Source organism: Tenrec ecaudatus, chromosome 6 (assembly GCF_050624435.1).
Source record: "Tenrec ecaudatus isolate mTenEca1 chromosome 6, mTenEca1.hap1, whole genome shotgun sequence".
Taxonomy (NCBI): Eukaryota; Metazoa; Chordata; class Mammalia; order Afrosoricida; family Tenrecidae; genus Tenrec; species Tenrec ecaudatus.
The window spans coordinates 11,600,048-11,619,066 of record NC_134535.1 but is presented as its reverse complement, the minus strand read 5'-3'; the positions used below and the strand labels follow the sequence as shown (position 1 = coordinate 11,619,066).

Below are 19,019 nucleotides of genomic sequence, written 5' to 3'. Positions count from 1 at the left end.
GGGTTCCCAGGCTGCAATCTTTTTAGAAGCAGACTGCCACATCTTCCTCCTAGTCACTCTACCTTTTCATTAGCTACCAAATGCTTCACCGGCGCCCCTGTGCTGTCAGGACAGCGCAGTCAAAAAACTGTAGGCTCTGACAGCCGTAACAGACTACTTGGGATGAAATTCTAGTTCTGTCACTTATTAACCATTATCTCCCTAAATTTCAGGGATTATTATATAAGCATATGAAAGCACGATAAAAGTATGGCACAGAAAAATACCCAACATGAGTTCCCTCGTATCTGAGTTATCCAGTGCAGCTCTGACAAAAACAACACACGATGGCTCCTTGGAGACCTTCATGAATCTTGACATTTAATTTACCCTATCTCTCCTCTGCCGCCAGAGTTAATCTTTTTAAACCGCTAAAAAAGACTGACTCAGGATACCCCCTGTATTAACCTTGCTTCATTTACATAATAAAGACAACCCATTCCCAACTGGGATTATAACCATCAACCGGAACACACACACACACACACACACACACACACACACACACACACTCACGTATACTACATGAGACAATTCTGACTCAATCACCAAAAAACCCAAACTCATGCCATGGAATCGACGCAGACTCATAGTGACCCTGCAGAACAGGGCAGAACCGCCCCCTGTGAGCTCCCTAGACTGTAACTGTTTACGGGAATAGAAAGCCCCATCTTTCTCCCAAGGAGTGACTGGCAGTTTCAAACTGATAATCTTGCAGATCGAAGGCCAATGGAAAACCACTATGCCATAAGGGCTCCTTTTCTGACTCCATAGGGAGCCTACAAGGAGGACAGAGTGAACAGCTCCATGGGTTTCCAAGGCTGTAAACCTTTATGGAAGCAGACTGCCACATTTTTCTCCCATGCAACAGCTGGTGGATTCAAGCCACTGACTTTGCAGTTAACAGCTAGCTAAGCACTGTAACCACTGCACCACTGGGCCTCGTGACCAGAGGCATACAGGTGAGGATTTACAACACATCGTGCTGGAGGCGTAATTCAACCCATAACACCCCCTTACTCCCAGAAATGCTCATTCCATAGGACATTATCATGTAATCCTTCTCATTTTCCAAAGGAGGAAACGATGGCACCAGAAAGGGAGTGACTTGATCAAGGTCCCCCAGGTTAGCAGACGCCAGTGCAGACCCAAGGTGAACTAAGACACCCTGCAAAGACTGTACTTAACTCTCTGAAGGTGCATGGATTCCATACTTGCCTTCACACTTTTACTAACCTCTTAGCTCCAGGGAAGCAAGTTCCCATAAAATGCATCATGCATCCTAGAGAGGGGACTGTTTGTTTACCGCCATTTCAAAACAATTCCGTTTTTAAAACCATTAATCATCAAATGTGTTTCTCCAAGACCCAGAAAGCAGTTACAATTGCCAAGTTATATTTTCCATCTCACCGAAAAGCGTGCTTATGAAGCTGATGCATACTTTCTGGTCCTGCGCCACCAGCTGTGTGACTAGGGAGGCGTGCCTTAGGAGCGCATCTCGGAAGCTGGACAGTACATGCTTCTTGCGTACCAACTTGGGGTAAAAGGAGAAAAATCCTTGTCAATGGCAACCAATTCAGCCATGCTGAATCCAAACAACTACAACTTCCAAATATGATTACACGATGGCACTGGAAGAATCACCAACGACGGTAAGAGCATGATTTACACACAAGAATCCACATGTTTATACAGAGCATTACATATGGGCTGAGGATCCTACCATGTTTATTATATTTGCACAGCACTTTTACTGTTCACACATCATTCCTTTGTCCACTAGCTCGTATAAGCCTAACAAGATAATGAGGCAAGAGAAAACTGAGGCTCAGAGACTTTTCCAAAGACTCAAATCTGAGTTCAATTTTTCCCAGGTCAGTGCTCTTTCAACAGTCTGGGAGAGCAGTATTGGGGTCAAATTACAGTATAAGAACCTCAGAGAAAACTCACCGCCATCAAGTTGATTCTGACTCATAGCAACCCTATAGGGCAGAGTAGAAACTGCCCCTGTGGGTGTCAGAGACTCTAACTCTTCATGGGAATCCAAAGTCTCATCTCTCTCCTGCAGGGAGGCTGGTGGTTTCAAACTGCTGACCTTGTGTTTAGCAGTCTAATGTGTAACCACTTTGCCACCAGGTCTCCTAAGTCTCAGAGATAGGTAGGGAAAAAATATATACCCTTCCATTCAAAACCAAACCCACTGCAACTGAGTCAAATCTGACTCCTTAACAACTGTACATGACAGAACTACACTGTTGGATTTTTGAATCTGTATATCTTTATAGGAGCAAATAGCCTATCTTTCTCCCATGGGGTGGCTAGTCAGTTTGAACTGTCAATCTTGCGGTTAGCAGCCCAACACTTAACCCATTATGCAAACAAGACCCCATCCTTCCATTCAACGTGACCATAAACCCTCACGCTAAAGCCACCTTGCTAGAGGGAACTAGGGAGGAGTAGCTATGCAAAGGGTGCTTGACAGTAGCAAAAGGTAAGTCAAAAACTGGATGAGCACTGAGAACAGGAGCACTGGTACAGCTGAGCACATCACCCTCTCCAGGGAGTGAGGCAAAGGAAAGGTAGAGATGTTGCCTGTCTGATTGCCTTTCTTTGTATCAATGTGCATCCCCTGTCCTCTCTTTACTTCATCCTACATAGTACTCACTGCCATCGAGTCAATACTGATTCATAGTGACCCTACAGGAAGGGTAGAACTGGCCCTGTGAGTTTCCAAGACTGTAACTCTTTACGAAAATAGAAAGCTTCATCTTTCTCAAGAGGAGCAGCTGGTGATTTTCAACTGCTGACCTTGCGGATCAAAGCCCAACTCCTAAGCATTATGTCACCTGGGCTCCTGTATCCCACATAGTGCTTTTGTTAGATGGGTTGAGTCGGCTTCGACTCATAGCGACCCAGTGCACAACAGAACAAAACACTGCACGGCTGCATGCCACCCTCACCATTGTTGCAATGCCTGGGCCCACTGATACAGCCACTGTATCATCATCATCCTACATAGATTAAGCTAACACTCTAAATGAGCTACCATATATACTCATGTATAAGACGTTTTTCAGTACATTTTTAATGCAGTTTTGTGGTAAAATTAGGTGCCTCGGCTGATATTCCGGTGGGCTTATACGGAGTCTACATGGTGCTTTAAAAATCTCAATGATACCCTTTACCTGAATTGATCAAGCCCAAGCTCCATAGCTTGGATTCAAAACAGGAACTGATCCCAACCTAGCTCTTCAATCTTCTCTTCAGATGATCACCCCTAAACTCATCCCACTTATACTAGCTGCCTGCTGGAATCAGCTCCCCCATCTTTTCTCCAGGGAAAATCTCTCATCTTCTCAAGACTGATTCAGATCTTTCCTCCTCCTAATGTCCTTCTTTACTGCTCAGTCCTTGACCAAAACTGTGTCCATCTTCTAAGTTTCCAATTATGTGGCCTCTTATTTTCTCCTCTGCTGCACTGTCTTATCCATCTCGACATCCCTGTCCACTATCCGAGAATAGAAACCTCAAAAATAAAAGCCTCTGGCCTTATGTGAAACCTCAAAGATGTGTAACTCCCTTCCAATTTCTTTGGGGTGGTGTTAAGATCCTTGAGGCTCGCTGCCTAGGCCCTTTCAGAGGTTTATAACATCAAAACCAGTCCATAATATGGTACTATTTGCTTTTTCCAGAAGTGCACAGTGGAATGTTCCTGCAGCAGCATAACATGGGATATCACCACACATTGAATGCAGAAATAGATGAGAACCCAGCTATCTTCCAAAAACTTGGGGATTAAAGAGACTTGCAACAGCGAAAAAGCAAAACCAAGCCACCCCTGTCTTTTTTGGTTTTTAAGTTATTTTGTATTTTAAAAGGGCTTATGTAAATCATCATATTGGCATATTAGAAATCTCTTATGTATTAACAGCTCTTTAAATGTTCGGCTTTAGTTGCAGACTGTATATATCAATAGCTATAAAGCAAAAGCTCTCCTGGGTCCTGAATCGTTTTTAAAAATTGGACAGCATCCTGAGAGGAAAAAGTGTGAGAAACACTTACCATGTCCCCTGCCCACTCCCACCCCCCACCCCAGGAGACCTGATCTCCCCTGCTCTTCTAGAAGATGGTAAAGGTGGGTGGGAGTTGAGAGACCAAGCAGTCCCTGTCGTAGCCAGCAGTCTATCAGAAAGGTCCCCTTCCCCTTCAGCGCCTCCTGGCCGGCTGTCCTCCCATCCACCCCCCAGCCCCCACCATGGAGGCCAAGGCAGCCCCTCCCGCGCACTGAGGAGCTATGCCTCAGGCCTTGCTCGCCAACAGGGGTCTCGAACAGCAAATGGCAGGGCGGTGCCCCTGAGGCTTGGCGGAGTGCTGGGGGCATGGGGAAGTTTCCAGATTTCATGCGTCCCAGCGGGCGGGACCTTGCTGGAAATGGGACAAGGCTCCAACAGGGTGGGCTGGGGGCGGGGCGGGTCATTCGGGTGAGAGGGGCAAGCCAGGTTTGGGGGGCCGATTTCCCACGGAGGGGGGGAAGCTGGCACGCGGCGGGTGTGAGGGGAAAGCCTGCACCGCGTTCGCCAGGGGGCCAGGGGACGGCGGGGCCACCCCCCACGCCCCACCGCACCGAAACGCCGGGCTCCGGCAGCAGCTCCAGCGCGCAGGCCAGGCAGAGGCGCGGGGCCACGGGCAGCAGCCAGCGCGGGTCGTGACGGTAATGGGCCTTGGAGAAGAGCAGCGCCGCCGCCTCGTCCCTCCCGGGCCCTGGAAGCCCCGCTGCCGGCTCCGCCATCTCCAGCTCGCCTGCACGACGGCAGCACCTTTTCCCGCGCAGCGTGTGCGCAGGCGCACTCGGCAGGGAAGCCCGGGGCTGCGCGTGCAGCACGCCTGCGCGGGTCGCGTTCGACGCGGAGCTCCCGCGAGCCGCGACGCCTGAGGGCGAGCGTCGGGCGCCCGAGCGCCAGCGTCCCTGAAACCCCGCGAGATTTGCTCGGCGCCCCCGCGGGACTTCGTCTTCCGGACGCCGAAAGTGGACACCCGGTGATAAAACCGCTGTCGAGAGCCTTGACAGAGAAAGGAAACAATCTACTTCCAGGATAAAACCTTCTCTTTTTTTCTTTTTAAAAGATAAAAGACTTCGGAGATGATCATTATTAAAATCGATGTGACACCTTTCTCTACAAAAATCTTAGGTCACTCTAGTATCCCACGGACCAGAGTGGGGTGAGGCGGTCCACGAGCTAAGAAATTCCTGAAGCCACCGGAAGGGCAAGGAACTGATGGCCCCCTGGAATAGCCTCTGTGGGTTTGACGGTCATGGTAACACCTTGATTTGGGGTTTATGCTGAACTTAAAAAAAAATACCCCCACACCCACTGCCATCAATCAAGTTAATTCCAATTTATAGTGGCCCTCAAGGAGTAGAATTAATTACCCCTGTGGGTTTCCAAGAGTCTGTCTTCACGGGAATAGAAAGCTTCATAGTTCTCCAGCCAAGTGGCTGGTGGCTTTGAACCGCTCGTCTTGGCGCTTAGCAGCCCAAGATGTAACCCACTGCATCATCAGGACTCCTTGGACCTCCGTCACTGTAAGTACATTTCGGTTGTCTTAAGCCACCGAGTTTGTGGTAATTTTTTACTGTCGTGGAAAACAAGTTTTAGCAGCTTAAAACAACCAACATCTATGGGGCAGGAATACAGGCCATGTCTTAGCAAAGCGCCTCCGGCTCAAGGTCTCTCAGAGAGTGCAGCCAGCTGCCAGCTGAGGTTGGAGTTCTTGAGGCGCCCTGGGGCTGAAGGACCTGCTTCCCAGGTCTCTCCCATGATTGGTGGCAGGTTCTTTGCAGGCTGCTAGCCTGAGGACCTCAGTTCTTCTTTGGCTGTTATTAAGTGACCGAACACGAGTGTGTCCCAGAAGCATGCCACAATCTTTGGTTACCTATTCCGTTTATTAGAAGTGAGTCATTAGGCTCAATTCATACTTGAAAAGGGAGGGTGGAGGAATTACACATGGACATGAATACCAGGAGGTAGACATCATGGTTACAGGCTGCCTATCACATTCCAAGTTCTAAAATAAACCCATTATTATTAAGTCTCTTCTGACTCACAGTAACCCTGTAGAGCTGCCCCCTCAGGATTTCCAAGGCTGTAATCTTTACTGAAGGTCACTGCCACGTTTTTTACTCCTGTGGAGTCCTCAGTGGGTTTGAACCCCCACCCTGTTAAATGACATCACTCGGGCTCCTCTCAGTACTAGAGTTAGGGGTAAAATTATAGGCAGAAATGCCATCATGATTACATGTGGGGCTGCATGTATAATTTTACAACTAAAAGAACTGAACAAAGGAAGATCTTGACCTAAATGCCCAGTTTCCTTCCCTAATCTGTGTCCTGTGAGCCTCTTTCCACTCCCCTGAAGCTGCTCACAGAAGTATCACAAGACACAAAGTGAGCTGATTTAGGAGTTTCCGATTTGATGGAAGCAAATGACTGGCCTAAGTCTTTCCATAGGTGGATCAGGCAAAGCAACAGGTAATATGGCTACAGTCCATGAACATGCAAGAGGTGGGCTTGGTTTGCCCAGATACTCTGTAAGGCAGAACCCTTGCCGTGTGATTAAACCAGTGCAGATGCCCAGGAATCTGCTCCCTTCCTTGTCACCAAAACAACTTGAATAATAACTGAGCACTGCTCTCTGGAAGCACCTGAGGTTGTGTGTTGTTGCTCAGTCAAAATTAACTCAGGACAGAATCCTGGTAGGAACCCCAGTGGGCCCCTTCTGAGGAGCCTGGGAGGGGAGGTGTTTGGAAGATGGTATTGAACTGAACCACATTCCCCAGACCTTCAGAGCCATGGAGTAAGAGGAGCTTTTCCTTAAGAAAAAGTTTAAGTGGCTTTGTCTTGCAAATACTCCCCATCTATAAAAGGGGTCACCAGAAAACATGTACCAAAGAACTCAGAACCTCCAATGGCCCACATACCAATTTTATTAGAGGCTTTGGGGTGAGCTGGCTACTCATGTCTTCTCGGTCACATCCTGAGGGCTCTGGGCCTGCAGGTTACTTTCTAAAGCCCAAGTGGAGCAGAAAAGACCTCCAATACTTCATAAAAGCAAACTTTGGGGAGGCTGGTGGACTCTGTGGGGTCGCACTGAGGCTCTCTGTGCTAAGCTGGGGGGCCCCAGCACTGCAGGGACCTGGTGGCCAAGGGTCTCCCTCCAAAGGAGTGCTAACTTGGATGCTCCCCTCCCCGTTGTAGGCGTCTCCCACTTGGGGAACCAGTAGAGGACCAGGATCTTCCAGGGTCCAGTGGTGGACAGAGTGCTGGGGCTTGGCTGACTGTGGGGACCAGGACTTCTTCTTCTTCAGAAGGGTCATGCTCAGTCTTGCTGCCACGGACTGGAGATTCCCTTTGAAAGTGGAGGGGCCTGTGGAACAGGAGGAATAGCGCTGCCTAACCTCTCCTCTCTGCACAGTCTCCAGGTTGCTTCTCCTCCTGTACGTAATACGTTTGCGTCTAGGGGACTTAGGGACCTCCCACGATGGGTGCTCCTTCCTCTCACAGTCGTGGCCTGCCCTGGAACCTAAAGTCCTCGCTCTGCTGGGAGCCCTCTCTGCCATCTGGGAGACCCAAGGTCTGACCGTTTTCCTGCCCCTGCTGGTCTCCTTGGAAGGCTCTCCGATGCTCTTCTTGCCGCGCCAGCTTCCAGATCCAGCGTCTGGCCTGGCGTTCTTGGGAGCAGGAAATGGGCCCTCTTCCCGGCTAGCTTGTGGGTCTCTGGCGCCACCTGGTGCCATAGCTCTCCTAGGTGTCTTAGGGTGGATGGGCTTGCCTTGTTTTAACCAGCTTGGTCCACACTTCTCCGGGGCTCTAGCCTGTGGAGCAAGTCTTAGGCTCCTTCTTCTTAAGGGCTGAACCCTCTGTAGATTTTCCAGGGCCTTATGGCCTGGCCTGGAGCCCTGAGTTTCACAAAGCCTTTTCTGCTGACCTTGGAACTCACAACCAGTGTATAGTCCAGGGAGCCGGAGCCTCACAATGGGAAATGGGCAAGGGCCTGAGAAGTTAAGGAGCAAGTAGGACTCCAGGATGCGCTGGGGGAGGCCCCACTTAAGATGTGCAATCTTCCGCCGCATGAGGGACTCCAGGAGCAGTCGTTTGCTCTTCTTGAGGACTGGCCCCTTGGGCAGGAGAGGGCGGGCAGTGGGAACACTCACAAAAGCTCTAGTAACTTGGGGGGCTTGGCCATGTTGAAGAGAGAGCAGGCCCAGGGTGGCCACACTCTGCTGAGTCAGGCTAGACGCCTTCTTTGGAACGCCTTCTTTGTCCTTTCTTGGGCCTCTCTGGGATTCGGGTTGGGCCCCCTGGGTCCCCTCTCTGTGTTGCCTGGCAAGAGCTGGTCCCCCACTAGCCAGACGCACTTCTTCCCGCCTGGCCAGCAGGACCTCCTCACCCTGGCGGGACAGGTGCTTCTCAGGACTGGGAGCAGAGGCTAAGCTGTTTGTAGCCACAGTCTGTCCTTGTTCTATGGCCCCATATCCAGAGCTAGTGAGGGCTGAGGGCTGTGCCTGGCTGACCTTCCTCCCCAGGGGCCCTTCACTGCCAGCACCATCCGTTTGGTGAGTTGCCTTGGCAGCATCATTTCCTTTGGCCTGGATCTTCTTTCTTTCCTTTGGTACTTGAGGCTCTCCAGCATCCTCAGCTCCACGCTTTGTCTGGCTCCCTACATCCTGGCTTTCAGTAGCATCTTCATCACCAGCCTTAATCTGAATCCCTTGCCCTTGTGTCTGGGTCTCTGTGTCAAGTTCACTTAACTCTCCTTGATCATCTCCCCCAGGTGCCTGGATCTCAGAACCATCATCACCTCCGGTCCCTCTCAGGTTTCTCTTCCCTTGTATTTGAATTTCTGCATCATTCTCCCCTCCCACCTGTGCCTGGTTCTTCTGCTCTGACAAAGGGCCATTCCCATCAGCATCACTCTGTAGTTGACTCTGGTTTCCTTCCCCAGGAGGCCCGGTCTCTGTGCCATCCTCACCTCCAGCTTCTCTCTGGGTTCTCTTCTCTGAAAGCTGAGTTTCTACACCATTCTCACCTCCCATCTGCTCCTGGTGCTTCCACACCGACAAAGAGGTATTTCCGTCACTATCGCTTTGTAACGTCTGCAGATTTTCTTCCCCAGGTGCCCAGGTCTCTGTGCCATCCTCTCCTCCAGCTTCTCTCTGGCTTCTCTTCTCTGCAGCTTGAATTTCTGTTCTATTCTCACCTTCCATGTGCTCCTGAACTTTCCACTCTGACAAATGGACATATCTGTCACCATCACTTCGTAATCGACTCTGGTTTTCTTCCCTGGGTGGCCCCGTCTCGGCACCATTGACGTCACTTGCTAACAGTCTCTGATTCTCTCTCCCAAGTCTCTGGATCTTGATGCCATTCTCCTTTCCAGTCCCTGTTTTCTCTCTCTTCTCTGATATCTGATTTTCTGCTCTGTTCTCACCCCCAGGAGACTCCCAGTTCCGTCTCCTTGGCAATAAGCTCTCTCCATCAATTTCACTAGCTAATTGTCCTGGGTTCTCTTTCTTGGGTCTCTGAGTCTCTATGCCATCCTCACCTCCAGCTTCTGTCTGGCTTCCATTATCTGCGAGTTGAATTTCTGCATCCTTCTCATGTCCCATTTTTTCCTGGTCCTTCCACTCTGACAAAGTGGCATCTCTATCACTCTGGTTTTCTTCCCCAGGAGCCCCAGTCTCACCTCCAGCTTCACTCTGGCTTCTCTTCTCTGAAAGCTGAATTTCTGCATCATTCTCACCTCCCATCTGCTCCTGGTGCTTCCACTCCAACAAAGATGTCTGCAGGGTTTCTCCCCCAGGTGCCCAGGTCTCTGTGCCATCTTTGCCTCTAGCTTCTCCCAAGTTTCTCTTCATGGGAGCTTGAATTTCTGCACTCTCACTTTCAATATACTCCTTGTTCTTCCATCCAGCCGAACCAGATGTTCCACCAATTTTAATTATTAATTTCCCCCAATTCTCTGCCTCAAATACCTGGGCATTTGCCTCCCTCTTCCTTCGAATGTGTTCCTGGTTCTTCCACTTGGTTGTGAGACACTTCCCATTCATTTGCCTCCTGAATTGACCCTGGCTTCTTTCCCCAAAGCCCTGTATCTCTTTGCCATCTTCACCTTCAATCCTTTTAAGGTCTCTCTTCCCTGGGGCCTGCAAGTCTGTCGCATGCCCCTCTCCAAACTGCCCTTGGCTCCACCTCCCTGATGGATGGGTCTCTACATCAGCTTTACCCCTTAGCTGTTTCCATGGATCTGCTGCAGGTGCCCAGGTTTCTGTCCCATCCTCACCTCCACTTTCTCTCTGGGTTCTCTTCTCTGGTATCCAAAAGACTGCTCTCTTTTCACCCACAACCTGGCCTCGATTCCCCCAAAAGGTCTCAAATTCTCTGTTAATTTCACCTGCTGCTGTTCTCTTGCTTCCCCACCAAGGTGCCTGGATCATCACCCAGTCCTCCTCTCTGATCTCTCTGCATTTTCCCAAACCACAACACATCTGGTTTGCTCCAACATCCTTGCCTTTTCTCAGGTTCTGGTTTCTCCACCCCACTGGAAATCCAAGTGTGAATTCTCTCTCAGTCTCTCTACTGATTTCCTTTCTTTCACCCGGATCCTGGTTCTCCCTCTCTGATGTCTGGGCATCTGGAATATCACCACTGCCAACACACTCCTGTTTTCCCCGTTCTATTGCCTGTGTCTTCACATCATCTTCTTTGACCGCTCTCAGGCTCTCCCTCCCACATGTCTGGAAATGCAGAGCATCCATAGGTTCAACCTGGTTCTCATTTTTCCCCTCTTCTGTTTGCATTTCTGTATCAGTATCACCTCCATAATGGTCTTGTTTACCCCACCCTGGGATCTGGGTCCTCTCGCCATTCGTCCTTCCAGTCTGGCCAGGCTTCCACAACCCCTGGGCCTGGGTATCACCTTCATGCTCCTTCTTGACCTCTTTCTGGCTCCTCCTCTCAAATGTTTGGGTCGCTATCGCCTCCTCACCACCACTCGCATCTTGCTTCCCCCACTCTGGAGTTTGGGTCTCAGCATCAGTTTGGGATTGTGACTGTTCCTGGTTCTCTGCCCTGTGTGGCTGGGTCCTGAGAGGAACCTCATGTCCAGCCTCTGTCTGATTTCTCTTTCCTTGTTCCTGAATTTTGACTGTCTTCTCATTTCCCTTCTGGTCCTGGTTCTCCCAGCCTAAGGTCAGCATCTTCCTATCCGTGTCATTCATGACTAAGCTCTGGTCTCTCCAGTCCAGCCTCTCAGCCTCTGCATCATTCTCTAGTCTACACTCTGTTGGGGGTTGTCTTCCAGAAGCCTGGGGCTCTCCAGCATCCTGTTCGGTGCGCTCTCTCTGCTTTTCCCACCTTGGAGCCTGGTTCTCTCCGCTGTCTTCTTCACTAGATGTCTGGTCATCCTCCTCTGGTGCCCAGGCCTCCCGTGGACAGCCCCAGGATGTCCATGTGGGCATGCCCAGTTGCTGGTTGGAGGGAGCAGATTGGAACTCTCTGGGCCAGAACTGTAGGCCCTGGGCTGAAGGAAGATTTCGGAGAGAGGTAGGTACAGACGTGGAGATGGGGCGGGACCTCATGCTGATGACAGGTTCCAGAGATACAAACTCTTCTGGGGCATGGGCCACCAACTGCTCTATACTCTGACACATCTCCAGGGCCAAGGCCAGTGGCTTACAAATCAGGCGAGCGTGCCTGTCCCTGAGAAACCAGGGCACCTGCCATGCTTCCAAAGAACTGTCCTGAAAGAGCACAGAAGTGCTCGAAACAGAGGTGGTGTGAAAGATGGATTCCAAGGGAGTATGTCCACCCCACGGTGGGTCCTGACCCTGGCGGTGTGAGGAGAGCAGGCATGGGACCCATGATTCCTGGAGCCGCCTCTGGTCCCCCCATCTTTGTTTTTGTGTCCACCGCTGCACATGAACATCTAGGCCCCTGGGCTTGCGAGGACTGATGAAGCATTCCGGGACAAGTCTCTGGATGGGCACTGCCCACTCCTGTGGTGGCACCTGTAAGTGAGAATGCAGAAGCAAAACTTTAACAAACATTAGCTCATCTCCTCCTCCAGGATCACTTACTACTTTGTTACTCAGACCAGGATGCTAGAACTCAGCAAGGAAGAATCACTTCCTTTAAGGCAAACAGCACTCATTCCCTCTTAAGCTGTACTTCCTGATTCATCTTCTTTTCCTTATTTAAAAGTTAGAAAATCAATTTCAATGATAACTTTTTTCCTGACTACATTTTTCAATAGTTTGTTTCTAAATGTAAAAAAAAAAAAAAAGGTTAGGAAGCCAAAATGGAAGAACACCCTCAGCATATCTGAAGCCGAAAAGACTCAAGGAAAAAGTCAAGCCTCCAATTGCAATATTGAAAGATTCTAAAGGCGAAATACTAACTTATGCAGGAAACATCAAAAGAAGATGGAATAGGGGAGGGAAGAGGGAAAATGAGAAACTGATACCATGGGCTCAAGTAGAAATAAAATGTTTTGAAAATGATGATGGCCACAAATGTACAAATGTGCTTGATACAATGGGTGGGTGGATGGATTGTGATAAGAGTTGCATGAGCCCCCAATGATTAAAAATAATAATAGTTTTTCAAAAGAACATGGAGAGAATACAGTCACTGTACCAAAAAGAACTACTTGACACCCTACCATTTCAGGAGGTAGCATATGAGCAAGAACCACTGATGCTGAAGGAAGAAGGTCAAGCTGCACGGGAAGCATCAGCCAAAACCAAGGCTCCAGGAATTGATGGAACACCAACTGAAATGTTTCAACAAGCTGATGAAGCGCTGGAAACACTGATCTGTGCCAGCAAATTTGGAAGACAGCTACTTGGCCAACTGACTGGAATAGATCTATATTTGTACCCATTCCAAAGAAAAGTGACCCAACAGAATGCACAAATAATAGAACAATATTATTAATATCACATGCCAATAAAATGTTGCTGAAGATCATCCAGGAACATTTGCAGCAATACAGTAACAGGGAGCTGCCAGAAGTTCAGGCCAGATTCAGATGAGGGTGTGAAACAAGAGATATCATTGCCAATGTCAGATGGAACTTGGCTGAAAGCAGAGAATACCAGGAAGATCTTGTCTTTCATTGACTATGTCAAGGTATTCGACTGTATGAATTACAGTTTAACTATGGATACTCTTGAGAAGAATGGGAGTTCCGGAATACATCATTATGCCCGTGTGAAATTTATACATAGCTCACAGTTGTATAAACAGAATAAGGGAATGCTGCATGCCTTAAAATCAAGAAAGGTGTGGATCAGTGTTGTATCTCCTCACCATAGTCATTCAATCTGTAGGTCGACCAACTAATCAGAGAAGCTGGAGTGAATGAAGAAGAATGTGGCTTCAGGATTGGAGGAAGGTTTATTAACAACCTGTGGTATGCAGATGACACATCCTTGCTTGGTGAGATTCAAGAGGGCTTGAAGCACTTGCTGATGAAGATCAAGGATTTCCACCTGCAGGATGGATTACAACTCAATGAAAAGAAGACCCAAATCCTGACAACTTGACCAATAGGTCACATCATGATAGATGGAGAAAAGATTGAAATTATCAAAGATTTCATCTTGCCTGAATCATTGCTCAGGGAAGCAGCAGTCAATAGATCAAACAACATTGTGCATTGGGTAAATCTGCACAAGACCTCTTTAAAGTGTTGAAAAGCAGCGAGTTTACTTTGAGGTCTTACGGTGTGCCTGACCCAAGCCATGGTGTTTTCAATGGCCTCATATACGTGTGAAAGTTCTACCCTGAATAAGAAAAACCAAAGAGGAATTGATGCATTTGAAATATGGTGTTGGTTAAAATATTGAAGAACAAACACAGATCTGTCTTGGAAGAAGCATAGTTAGAATGCTCCTTAGAGGCAAGGGTGATGAGACTTCATCTCACATACTTTAGACATGTTGTCAGGAGAGATCAGTCTCTGGAGAAGGACATCATGCTCGGTAAAGTAGAGGGGTAGGCAAAAGAGCGGAATGCCCTCAACAAGAAGGATTGACACAGGGTGCAACAATGAGCTCAAACATAAGAACAGTTGTAAGAATGGCACGGGACCAGGCAGTGTTTCACTCTGTTCTTGGGGTCACTATGAATCAGAACCAACTCGATGGCACCCAACAGCAACACTGCGTATTTATTCGAGCCAGACACTGTTGTAGGTGGGGGTGAAACCAAGACAAAGCCCCTGCTGAGAGCACTGCTCAGGCTCTGAAGTCAGGTGGTAAGCAAGGATGGAACAGATCATTCAGGGGTGGAGAGTGTTCTGATGAAGAAGACAGAGGAGTGAGGGCGGGGGTTGGTAGCTCCTGTACCCGGAGTGCTCAGGTCAAGGGAAGCCTCTCAGAGAAGGTGATATTGGACTGTGGAGACCTGTGTGTAAAACAAAACCATACAAAGGTTACATCACCAATCATAGACAGTAGGAACTAGAGGATTCCATTCTCAGGTTATATCACCCATCGTGTATGCTGGGATATGTGCGATTGTACACTTTACATTACCCATCATATCGGGTGGGAACTACAGGATTCCATTCACAGTTTAAATTGCTGGTCATATGTGGTGGAGACTGTAGGATTCCATACACATGTTATAACACTACCATGTATATGATGAGAGGTGTAGTATCTAGTAATAGATTTATTGAGGGAGGTGAAGTTTGTAAGGAACAGGAAACCAAAGGAAATGAAGTGAAAGGAGTTTAGAATAGCCAGATAGAGAAAGGTGAGAGCCGGCCTTTTGTCTAAAGCCAGATGATTAGCTAAGTTAAAAGGTAGAAAGGTTTAATACAGACCCACTAACAAACTACAACAGAGTTTGGTGAGCAAAGAGTTAAGTGGCTCTGGTGCCACAGTCTCTGCTTCTGCTGTGGGAATCAGCACAGTGGGAAGAGTCCCCCAGAGAGAGCGAGCCTGGTGCTTCAGGTCTGGAGCAGGGGTGAGAGCCAAGAGCAAACTAAGAATAGCAAGAGTGAGAACAAAGGCTGATTTGGGGTCTTTAAGTCTTTGGGATGTCTATGACTCTTTTAGACAGGAGGCTTCCCAAGCATCTTTCTGGCTGGTGATGATAACTGCAGTGGGCGTGGACACCAGCTTTGGCGAGCTGATGTCAATCAGGCGGGAAGGTGGATGGAGTAAGCTTTGTAAACAAGAAATGTCTGCTGCTGTCCTTAGTAATGCTGCCACCGGACCCTAGACTTCCCACCCAGAGGAACAAAGAGTGATCAAAACCAAACCAAACTCACTGCTATCAAGTTGATACTGACTCGTAGTGACCATATAGGACAGGGTAGAACTGCCTCCTGCAAGTTTCTGAGACTGCCACTCTTTACAGGAGTAGAAAGCCCTATCTTTCTCCTGAGAAGCAGCTGGTGGTTTTGAACTGCTGGCCTTGTAGTTAGCAGCCCAACGGGTAACCACCTGAGACCAGAAGTAGATGGTGCCCGACTACCACTACCAACTGCTCTGAAAAGGATCAAATTAGAGGGCCCTGGAGAGGGTGGGAGAAACTGTGGAACAGAACTAAAATCTGTGAAAGATACCAAGCTAACCAGTCAAATAGAGACGGATGGGACTCCCTAAGACTCTTTCTTAGTCAGGCACTGAACTCACCCCTGTGTTAGAATAGTCAGCCATTTAAATCAAAAGGACCACATTTACCCAAGGACAACGTTCCAAGGATTAGGAAAGGGGGTGGCATGGAGACTGGAAACACAGGAAGTAGAATATGCCATGGGACATTGAGAGGATTGGGAGAAACCTGTGTAAATTGTTGAATGTAAAACTGGTGATCTGTTCTGTTCATTTTCACCTAATTCACAATAAAAAGGTGTGTGTGTGTGTGTGTGTGTGTGTGTGTGTGTGTGTGTGTGTGCGTGTGTGTGCGTGCGAGCACGCGCTGCACTTGCATTCAGTTTCTACAATTGATTTTCCCCAGCAGGTAGGCCGCTTCCTATCCTTTCACTAAGTGTATCTCTTTGTATGGAGAGCTCCTTCTAGTGGTGGAAGTAATCATTGCAGACTCCAAAACAAACTCACTGCCATAAAGTCATTTCTGACTCACTGAGCCCCCTGTAGGACAGGGTCGAACTGCCCTTGAGTTTCCGAGACTAACTTTTTCTGGAAGTAGAAAGCCTCATCTTTCTCTCACAGAACTGGCGGGTGGTTCTGAACTGCCGACCTTGCAGATAGCAGATTAATGTGTAGCCACTTGCCACCAGGGTTCCTCATTGCAGACTATAAACAAAAATAAAACCCAAACACTGCTACTAAGTGGTTTCTGACTCATAGTAACCTTATAGGACAGGGTAGAATGTCCCCTTTGGATTTCCGAGGCTGTAAATCTAAAAGCAGGGCGTCATGCTTGGTAAAGCAGAGGGGCAGTGAACAAGAGGAAGAACCTCAGCAAGATGGATTGGCACCGTGGTTGCACAGTGGACTCAATCATAAGAACCGTTGTGCGGATGATGCAGGACCCGGCAGTGTTCCGTTATGTTATACACAAGGCTGTTATGTGTCAGGACCAACTCCATGGTGCTAACAACAAGCCTCATCCTTCTCCCATGGATGGCTTAGTGGGTTTGAACTGCTGACCTTACGATTAGCGGTCCAGTGTGTAACCCATTACAACCCCAGGGATCCAATTGCAGACTATAAGGGTGTCATTTTAAAAATCCATTTTGAATAGTCATATAGAATCTCGAAGGAGCCCTAGTGGCACAGTGGTTAAGCATGTAGCTGCCAATTCAAAGTCAGAGGTCCGAACGCACCAGCTGCTCCTTGCGAGAGAGAGGTGGCAGCCTGCTTCTGGAGGTTCTGCTCTCCTAGAGCGTCCCTCTGAGCTGGAATGCAACTCGGCAGCACTGGGTTTGGTTTTCACAGAGTCTTCCTAACAAGTGGCTGGGACCACCTGGGTGCCAAAAAGAAGAATGACCACATTGGGGCCCTCACCTTGATGACTTTCCTGAGCTTGGGGCGGCTCTTGTGGACCTGGTACCAATAGTGCCGGACCTGCCAGATCAGGAAGAGGCAGAGCACGAGCAGGTTGCCATAGCACCGAGGGTCCCTGCAGCTGCCAGTGTGGGAGAGCAGGTCCCTGACGGGCTCCCACTCGGTGCCACGGAATGGCCCCACCAGGGCACAGGTGCCCAGCAATGGCAGCAACATGGCAGTGCTTAGGCCAGGTGGGTGGTGGTGGTGAGGTGAAGGGCAGGACCTCTCTGGCTGATCAGGGGGGTTGGGGCGGGGCAGTCCCTGCCGCACACCATCTTTGTCATAGAGGCCACCTCACAAAGGTGCATGGTGCGTCTGCCTCAGCTCTAGCCCTGGGCCTGGCCTGCCCAAGAGAGCTCAAAGTGGAAAGAAATTTGTTAAACACTCCAGTTCTCGAGTGAAAATAGTACATTGCCACAATATAGGATGGGTACAGTGGCTTGTTTCAAGGTTCCTGGTGGCATAGTCGGTTAAGCATTGGGCGGCCAACTGCAAGGTCATCAGTTTGAAACTACCAGCTGCTTTGCAGGAGAAAGATGAGGCTTTCTACTGCTGTAAAGACTTACAACCTTGGAAATCCACAGGGACATTTCTACTGTGTCCATTGTTGTTGTTAGGTGCCATTGAATCAGTTCAGACCCACAGTGACCCTATGCCAAACAGAAAGAAACACTGCCCGGTCCTGGGCCAGCCTCACAATCATCCTGGGCCTGAGCCCCCTGTTGCAGCCACTGTGTCCGTCCATCGCCTTGCAGGCCTTCCTCTTCTTCACTGTTCCTCCACTTTACCAAACATGATGTCCTTCTCCTGGGACTGACCTCTCCTGACATGTCCCAAGTATGTGAGGTGACATCTTGTCATCCTCTAGAGTCTAGAGAGCATTCTGGTTGTACTTGGTTCGAGACACCTATTGGTTCCTTTGGCAGTCTGTGGCACTTTCAATATTCTTCACCAGCACCATAAATCAAACGCATCGATTCTTCTTTGGACTTGTTGATTTAATGCCCAACTCTCACATGCATATGAGGCGATTGAAAATACCATGGCTGGGGTCCGGCACATCTCGGTCCTCAAAGTAACCTCCCTGCTTTTCAATACCTGCGGGGGATTAGACCAGCTGTCCCACATCAAGCTGCGTCTGAACTGAGGCATGCGGATGAGACGAAAAGAAAGAGAAACATACAACGCATGGGATTGGGAGGACAACCGTCTGATGGACTGAAGTACCGAGCATATTCAAAGCTTGGTTTTTATACTCTTCTTCCAAGGGAATGATTACAAAGTAAACATTATAGCACTAAATTTAAAAACCATTCTGAACCTCTTAGCTATGTAAACATTACTTAACTAGGCACACTGTCTAAACCCTTGAATAATAACAGCACTATATTCTAAGGTAAGCACAATGACATGCAGGGTTCCAAAGAATATTAAAGTGGTGGTAAATAACTGAGTTATCTCTTAATGCTTTTAGCTGTGAGGTGAACAGAGGCACAGGGGACTAATTAGTCACCCACCAAAAAACACCTTGACCAGCAGACCTCCTACAATACCCTAAAAGGCTTGTGCAGTAGATATACCCAATGCAGTGTGTCCTTTGATCTCTTGACTGCTGCTTCCATGAGCTTTGTGGATCCAAGCAAAATGAAATCCTTGACAACTATCGTTTCTCCATGTAGCCTGCTGTCTCCATTGCTATTCCATCCTGGCCTATAGGGTCATTATAAGTCATGGGAAGTCAGACTCCACTGGATGGCAGTGAGTCAGTGGTCACTTTGATTCCTTTCTTCCCGAGTATGTTCCTCATCCACTTGTGCAGCTGTTGATCCATCAGGACACAATTAACCATCACTGTATTGAACAAGGAGCCCCGGTGGCACAAGGGCAAAGT

At 48.7% G+C, this 19,019-nt stretch overlaps 1 protein-coding gene across 1 annotated transcript in view; it reads right to left on the bottom strand.

Moving 5' to 3' along the window:
* MEI1 (meiotic double-stranded break formation protein 1) overlaps positions 1–17,302 on the bottom strand; it is an 87,371-nt gene extending 70,069 nt beyond the window's left edge. The window contains exons 1-5 of the mRNA XM_075552624.1: positions 17,087–17,302; positions 8,092–8,215; positions 7,271–7,464; positions 4,664–5,005; positions 1,450–1,573 (exon numbers count right to left, since the gene is read on the bottom strand). Of these exons, the coding sequence (XP_075408739.1) occupies positions 1,450–1,573; positions 4,664–5,005; positions 7,271–7,464; positions 8,092–8,215; positions 17,087–17,302 (1,000 nt within the window). The remainder of the gene's footprint in view (positions 1–1,449; positions 1,574–4,663; positions 5,006–7,270; positions 7,465–8,091; positions 8,216–17,086) is intronic.
* Positions 17,303–19,019: the final 1,717 nt, after the last annotated feature.